We start from the raw sequence: 8,109 nt of genomic DNA, 5'->3' as shown, positions 1-8,109 counted from the left end.
CCCATCTTCTCCAGCTGTTATTGGACTCAACCTCCCATCCTCCCCAGCCCACATGGACATAGGTCAAGGGATGATGGAGTCGAAGACTGAGAGCATCAGGAAGGCCGCAAGTTCTGGAGTGGAAATCTAAATGCTGTTGGATTCTAACTCCCGTCTGCCCTTTAAGCTTTGCTGATGGGAGCTGGAGTCCAACAACACTCCCCACTCTAACGAACCAAGGTGGGAGAAAAGCCTCCAGGGAGAAGGTGCTCTCGTGAGCTGTTCCCCCCCCCCTCTTCTCGGCTAAACCCGCGGCCTGATTTTCATCTCCGAGCGCTTGTAGGAATAGTTGTACCCTTTGCCGCTTTTCCAGTTCACCCCGTCGGCAAAAGAGCTGTGCGCCCCCAGCCAGTACCACCCGTTGAGGTTGGCGGAGTGGCAGCCCTTGTACCACCAGGCGCCTCTGTACGTCTCTGCGCATTTCTTGTTCTCAGGGTCCTGCTGTCTGTCTTTGGTGGAGAATGGCATGTTGTTGTGGCCGGATAAGGAGTCGCCTGAGAAGGAGAGAAGAAAGTTCTGGCTGAGAGCAGATGAATCATAGAATCATAGAATAGCAGAGTTGGAAGGGGCCTACAAGGCCATCGAGTCCAACCTCCTGCTCAATGCAGGAATCCACCCTAAAGCATCCCTGACAGAGGGCTGTCAGGGATGGAAGGACAGTCGCTCCTTGGCCAACTGTGAGGCAACGGGGGATTCGGGCCCAGGGCTGGGACAGCACCGCACAGTCCCTTCACATCCGGTGCTGCCAGGGCAGCCCTCAGACGGAGGCAGTTATTGGACTATGTGCTGCTGTGCTGCTCCCACGTACCCACCCCAGACACACGCCAGCAGGGGGCACTGCCGGGCACTCAAAAGACACGGGGCTGCACATTCAGAAAGTATTATTCGGATTTATTCTCCCAAGGCAAAGCCAATTCATCTCCCCCCGAAACATAAGCTGCCGTTGGCAGCAAGGAAAGAGCTTCTTTTCTAAGAACCATGTGGGGGGGGTGATTTTGGGGGCTCGGAGAAAACTCCAATGCGTTCAAATGATGTCAGATTTCTGTGTATCCAGCCTGCGGATTTGGCAGCGGGTCGGTGTTCTCCTAGTCACGAGGACCTGCGGACAAGTTTTTCACTTTGAGGGGGGTTTGCACTAATTGGGAATTAGGGCTAATTTGCATTAACTCATGCACATTAGAGCTAACGCACAAGTGCATTGTGATGGGCCAATGAGGTGGGTTTAATTGTCCATCCAAGACCGGGGGGGGGGAACCCCAAATACTTTGCATTACAGCAGAGAACAATAAATTGTGTCTGGAGAAATCGATTGCCTCCCAGCTCTTGTGACATTTGAAGCTGAGCCCGGAGGAACAGGGAAGTCTGAGGCAGGGTGGGGGTGGCAGATGAGGTTGGGGTCCCGGCTAATAGGAGAGTCCCAGTGCTACGTCCCGGTGAGCTTTTGCCTCCATGCAACACTGGCTTTACTTCACCTGCCGCTGCCTGCTGCAGTTAGCCCAGCCGGTTGCTCCTTGTTTCTCCCATTCCGTGGGGTTTCTCCCCTCCAGTAGCCATGGGACAAGGCAGGAAAAATCCTCTAAATGATACCTGCGGTGCCGCCAAGGAATTTCCCAAGAGCCAGCCGGTATTGATCCTTTCCCCCCGAAACACTGAAAGACGCGTATTTGGCAAACACCAGTTTATTGTCAAAATCGGTGAGATCCACACGCAGTTCGTTCTCTCCTGTGCAGTACAAGGAGAGGAAAATAGGTTTCTATACTCTGCAAAACCACAGCCGACCACTCTAGAAGCACACCAAAGACTTATAGTTCTTTCCCCGCCCCACACAAACAGACCAAGTCCCAATCCACCAGAAATGTTCGCGCAACCCCTGCTGAAACATGCGCAAGGTTGCAAGAGGAGCCTGGTTTTACTCTTGTGCAATTATTCTCCTTTTCAACAGAACTTCTGTGAGAGATTCCCAGTGGATTGGGGCCATGCTCCTTTTTACATTCCATTACATTTATTCTGCCCTTATTCCATGGTCTATGGGGTGGTATAAGCGGTTCTTCCCCCATACTTTATCGAGTTTTGGCTGAGAGAGGAAGGAAGAACTTCATGGATGAGCAGGGATTGGAACTTGGGTCTCCCTGTTTTTACCCAAACACTCTAACCACTATACTACACTGTCTCTCCCTTCTTGAAAAAGAGAGGACCCGGGAGCCAGCTGAGAACATCAAATGGGATCTTCTGGTGGTTCAGCATAGACCTACAGCTTGGTTGGAGCCCAACCAGAGAAGAGCCTTGAATGTGGTGGCCCCCAATCTCTCTCTATGGAGCTCCCTGCCTCTGGAGGTCAGGCAGGCACCAACACTGGGTCGCTGTCATCTCTGGCTAAAGACATCCGTATCTCAACACACCATCCTCAACTGACCAGCCATGGTTTTTGTTGATATTCTGTGTGTGTGTGTGTGTGTGTGTTAAACTTTGAGCAGGTTGCTTTATTTTATTATATATTCTTTTTATCTTTTATTGTTCATGGCTCTGGAGTCTGTTTAGAGGCGGAGCACTATATTAATGTTGTAAATAAATAAATAAATAAATAAATCATATAAGGAAAGGGGGGGAATGTGCAACAACTTACCCAAAGCGGTCAAGAGGTTGATATTGTCATTTCCCAGCCAGAATTCGGTGAGCTGGCTTCCGAAACCGCTCTTGTAAGCGCCCCAGTCCCGGTAGAAATCCACAGAGCCGTCCGTCCGTCTTTGGAACACCTGCAAGGGAGGGGGGGCAGGGATTCGTTCAGTCCTCCTCCTCTGACGAGGGCGTGAAATAAAAGCCTACGTTTGCTAGCTATTCCAAAGCATTTTAGGCCCAATCCACTAGGAAGGGAAAGTTCTTCAGACCCCCTAACTTGTTGTATCCATTTCTTGCTAAGGATTGTCGCTTATGTTTCTTAAACTCAGGCAAAATATTGGCCAGGAGTAAGGCTGCAATCCTGAACACTTACTCGGGTGTAAGCCCCGTTGAATCCCGTTGGATTTCTCTGTGTAAACTAAATGGCCCAGCATTGCACTGACCAGGACAAATTAAAGTATGGTGCAAGGCGGTCTCTGCCCATAGTAAGATCTCCCCCACCCACCCCGACTTACGATCCATCCTCCTCCGTCTGTGTCCATGTCGCACAGCACCGTCAGGGCTGTGCAGTTCTGGGGGTAGATGGTGTACCAGCCGCTCAGGACCGCCCCCTTGGCCAGGAGTTCTCAGCAGTCTTTTGCACCTAGGCAGAAGTCAAAGGCAAAGAGGATGCTTCTGTTCAAGCTGCGATCACGCCACAAGACACAGGATTTTGCGTTGTTTCACATCTTCAGATGATGATGATGATGATGATGATGATGATAATTTATTACCCACCTCTCCCTCTGGATCGAGGCAGGGAACAACGTAGAATACAAAAATATTATGAAATACATGAAACTAATTAAAATGAATACATTATTAAAATAACAGCCAGACATCTTAAAATCCGACTGGGTAGCCTGCTCCTCTGAGTATGAAGAGTCCCAGTTCTGGGGGCAGGATTGGGCCCTTTGCAGCTCAGGCCAGAAGAAAATCTTCCAGGAAATTCAGTTCTTGAACCAGAGGAGAGACTTCTAGAGGAACCCTTACCCTGCTTACAACGGATGTCGTTCAGCTCTTTCTCTCCTGCTCAAAAGACACGAGAGGAGCAGGGGTGAAAGACCGCGAACAAATAAATCAAGCTTTTTCTCCTTCTCATGTCCAAAGGGCCCCGATGCAGGGACCTTGCTGAAGCTAAACAGGTCCTGAATGGTGAGACCCTCCCCTCAACTAGGCTACTGTGGGTTTGACCGTGTGGGGGGAAGGAGGGATATAACTACAAATGCTTGACAGTATGAAAAAGGGAGCAGAGGTGCCCCCACACTTACCTATCTCTCCACGGGGTCCTCGGGGTCCTTTATCTCCTAGAAGAAAGAGTGGTAAGCCATCATTCCCTCTATACCGGACGTTGAGGTGGGGAGTGCCGTTGGTTCTGTAGCCAAAAGAGCACTACTCACATTCAAGAGGGAATTCTCACCAGGCTTGGGGGAAGCCCAACATTTGCAGACGTACTCCCCCACCCACCCCCAAAGAAAACTAATGGGAAACCCCAACACAACCCAAAGTAGACTGAGTGAACTCAGTGACTATGGGACGCTCACTGTTGGGGGGGGAACTGGGCAGAAGGGAATGAATTGCTGGGAATCCTGAGGAGGAACCCTTTCGCACATTGCAACTTCGCTCTCCTTTATTCCTCATATTGAGGCAGTAGCTAAATCCTGTCGTTTTTTCCTGTATAATATTGCCAGGATTCGATCATTTTTGTCTGTCTCTTCTGCCAAGACGCTTGTTCATGCACTGGTTATTTCTTGGTTGGACTACTGCAACCTTCTTCTCTCTGGCCTTCCTTCTTCTCACATCAGTCCGTTGGTTTCTGTTCACCACTCTGCTGCTAAGATCATCTTCTTGGCTCGCCGCTCTGACCATGTTGCTCCACTTCTGAAATCTCTTCATTGGCTTCCAATTCACTTCAGAATCCAATATAAACTTCTCCTGTTGACCTACAAAGCTTTTCACAGCCTAGCTCCTTCCTATCTTTCCTCTCTCATCTCACACTATTGCCCCGCTCGTGCTCTTCGCTCCTCTGATGCCATGTTTCTCACCTGCCCAAGGGTCTCTACTTCCCTTGCTCGGCTTCGTCCATTTTCTTCGGCTGCCCCTTACGCCTGGAGCGCTCTTCCAGAACATTTGCGAACTACAAGTTCAATCGCAGTTTTTAAAGCTCAGCTAAAAACTTTTCTTTTTTCTAAAGCTTTTAGAACTTGATTTTGATCTGACTTTTCTACTGTTAGTTTTACTCTCCCCTGTGCCTGTTTGGTGCATTCTCTTCCCCTTCTTATTGTTTTATTATGATTCTATTAGAATGTAAGCTATGCAGCAGGGTTTTGCTATTTTATTGTTTTATGCTGTACAGCACCATGTACACTGATGCTGCTAAATAAATAAATAAATAAATAAATATAACCTTTGGCTCATTAACGGGGCTCCGGGCAATGGGTGGAGCATCTCTCCTAGCCCCAAGCAAGCCTTTTCTTCTCCTCCTCCTCCTCCATTCCACCCTAAAAAAAAACTGGCTGGTACTCAGAGGGACCCCAAAGGAACCCCATAGCAGCCCAAGGGCAGGGAAATCGCTTCCTTCTTACCTTTCACACCAGGGACACCTGTGTCACCCTTGTCTCCTGGTTTAAAGAGAAACAGGAGGAAGAGGAGGAGGAAGAAGAAGAAGAATGAATTAGCCATCATCTCCCCGGTAGGTAACCAGCATCATTTCCATAGCAGGTTAAATATCAAGGGGTGCAATTTAAATAGGGTGAATTCTGTAAGTGGCAAAAGTGTTCAATCTGTGCCCCCAATCCATTATCCCAATCCATTCTGCCCCCCCCCTTTTCTGGTTAATGCTTGTTTTTAACAAAAAACAGAGATCTAATTTCAATTCTTTGGTGTGTCTCCTGTACTTTGTCCCTCAGGAGTTCCTGAAGAACCCGGGATGTGGGGGTGGGAATGAGATATTTCATTAGTGGTTCGTTTGTATGTTATGGATTATATATTTATAGTAAGCAGGGTGGGGGATGCCTAAAGCTTTCTGCTCTCTTCATCAATTTCTCCCTCGATGCTGCCAAGTGATGCAATCCTTGCCACATTACCTTTCGGTCCAGGGAGTCCAATTTTCCGGGGAATTCCCTGTGGGCCCATCTCGCCTATTAAAAAACAAAACAGTAAATGTCTTACATTTTTCACAGAGAACCCAGGTGACACTGCGGTGGTGGTGGTGGGGGGGGTGCTGATACAGTGAGCTAGATGGAGCCCCACCAGGAGGTTGAGATAATTATCAGCAAAGACTGAAATGGCTCACAGAGAATTCAACTTCTAGATATTCCATTATCTGGCAGAAGTCTGCCATTGAGGGTCAAGCAAACAACACTAAATTGATTTATTCTTATTTTTTCTAACTACTTATATACTGCTCGATATAAGATCTCTAAATGATTTCCTTGAGAGATATTTTATAAAAGCCAATATCAAAACAATATAAAGTAGTAAACACATTGTGCATTTTTGCTTTGAAAAATGTAGGGTTGTCATTTTATTATTATAATAATAATAATAATAATAATAATAATAATAATAATAATATGCAAATTGGATCACCTGTGGGGGGCTGATATTTAATGGCATCCAATCAGGCAGGGAGGGGAAATTTAACCCTTTCCTCCCCTACTGTATTCCTGCAACAACACAGTTAACCTGACCCGAACAACCACTTCAGAGTTTGTTGCATCTTGAAGGGAAAGAGGTAAGTTCCTGTATAAGGTTTATTTGTTTGTTTACTGCTCCCTTGCCACAGGAAAACAGATCTGGAGAGCTGCAGCAGTGCTTTCAAAGAGAGTGCCCAGCAGAGAGGCGTTTGGTTGTTTTTTTTATGTACTGCTTTAACTACAACACAGAAAACGTTAACAAATGTTGCTTCTGTATAAACACATCCCAGCTGTCTGCATCTGCAAGGGAAAAATAATTTTTGCAACATATCAAATCAGTTTTAGTACACACATTCATGCCTCAGTGATGAGAAAGACTGTTTTTCTGAAGTTTCTAGCTCTCATGGTACGTACCTTTTGCGCCAGGAACACCCGGGTTCCCCCAGGGTCCTGTTGGGCCAGTCCTACCTGGACAGCCCCGCAGAATGGCGAGCTTCTCGGATCCACCCAGGCCCACGATCTGAACATCTGCAGAGGAACAGCGAAATATGGAATGAAAAGCCAACAGCTGATAAGCAGTATAAAACTGCCAGTTGGGAATAGACCCTCACTCCTTCAACTTGAGTCCCTGCCGTTTTGCATGCAATTTCTAACAACAACACCCTAACACACACACACACACACACACACACACACACACACACACACTCTTACTGAAAGCAGTAGATATCAGCATGCTCAAGTTTCTAGCTCTTATGAGGTCACGGAGGAGAGGTACCTCCTTGATTGTATTCATCATCAAACAAAGGGTCCATTTTCCAAATGCGCCTAAAACAGCTTTTCCTAAACTTCAACTTTGCCAGCTTCTGCTTGCCCTGTGTCAAAACTATGAATTTCACTTGCTTCAGAGTGCAGGGAAAGAGGGTGATCCAAGGAGGAGCAAGTGAGAGGTTTAGAAGGGGTTTCCTCACTCGCGGCCTTGAGGCATCTAAAGTTCTGCCGTTGCTTCAGGTTAACATCTGGGAACCTTGAATTCAATTTCCCAAGCAAGACTGGAAGTTTATATACCTTGTAACCCAAGTTTCTTCTCTCTTTTAGCCTAACACAGGCATGGAAGCATGGCTGGCCCAAGAAATGTTGCTGCCTGAGGCAGATCAACATGTGGTTCCCCCCCACCAAAAATTGAGGTACATGGTACCCAAGGGCAGTCAACTAGTTTTGGCAACTGAGGCAGAAAATCTCACCAGTACCACTTTCCCCTTCCTGGCAACAAAAATACTATCATAAAAATAAATAAATAAATGAATGAATAGGCAATGATCCATTTGACGCCCTTTCATGACACTCACCACCTGCTGCCCGAGGAAGCTGCCTCACATTGCCTAACGGTAAGGCCGGCCCTAGACAAAGGACCTCTTTCTGCTCCTTGTTTGAACAGGTGTTCAAATTTCCCTTTGGGCTTCCAAAAGCTGGGATGCATCCCTCAAAGCTGCACAGTCCAGGCCAGCTTGCTACTCACCTGGGCAGGTGTCGCCGTGGGCCATCCCGCAAGCTGCCATCAGCAGACAGCGCAAAAACAGACAGGTTTGCTTCGCGCCCCTCTGCATCGCTGCACCTCAGATGTGCCTCCTGCCTTCTCTCCCCTTAAGCTTTTATGAGCTGGGAGCTGTGGGTTCTTTTCCTCTTCTTTTTGAATTTACAAGTGGGAAAAATGCAAATCAACAGAATTGCAACACTTCCGAAATCTGCCTCCTTGACAAGCACTCACCTCTGAGGG

General features: G+C 47.5%; 1 protein-coding gene across 1 annotated transcript; it reads right to left on the bottom strand.

Annotated features, from left to right (window-relative positions):
* Positions 1-282: 282 nt before the first annotated feature.
* On the bottom strand, positions 283-7,876 carry LOC134410983 (ficolin-2-like). The gene is given in 10 exon segments (XM_063144518.1): positions 283-533; positions 1,627-1,761; positions 2,663-2,792; positions 3,171-3,298; positions 3,688-3,723; positions 3,966-4,001; positions 5,289-5,315; positions 5,781-5,834; positions 6,747-6,860; positions 7,852-7,876. Coding segments are annotated over 10 exon segments (936 nt in total).
* Between the last annotated feature and the right edge of the window lie 233 nt (positions 7,877-8,109).

Source organism: Elgaria multicarinata, chromosome 19, assembly GCF_023053635.1.
Source record: "Elgaria multicarinata webbii isolate HBS135686 ecotype San Diego chromosome 19, rElgMul1.1.pri, whole genome shotgun sequence".
Lineage (NCBI taxonomy): Eukaryota > Metazoa > Chordata > Lepidosauria > Squamata > Anguidae > Elgaria > Elgaria multicarinata.
This window is presented reverse-complemented; position numbering and strand designations above follow the sequence as displayed.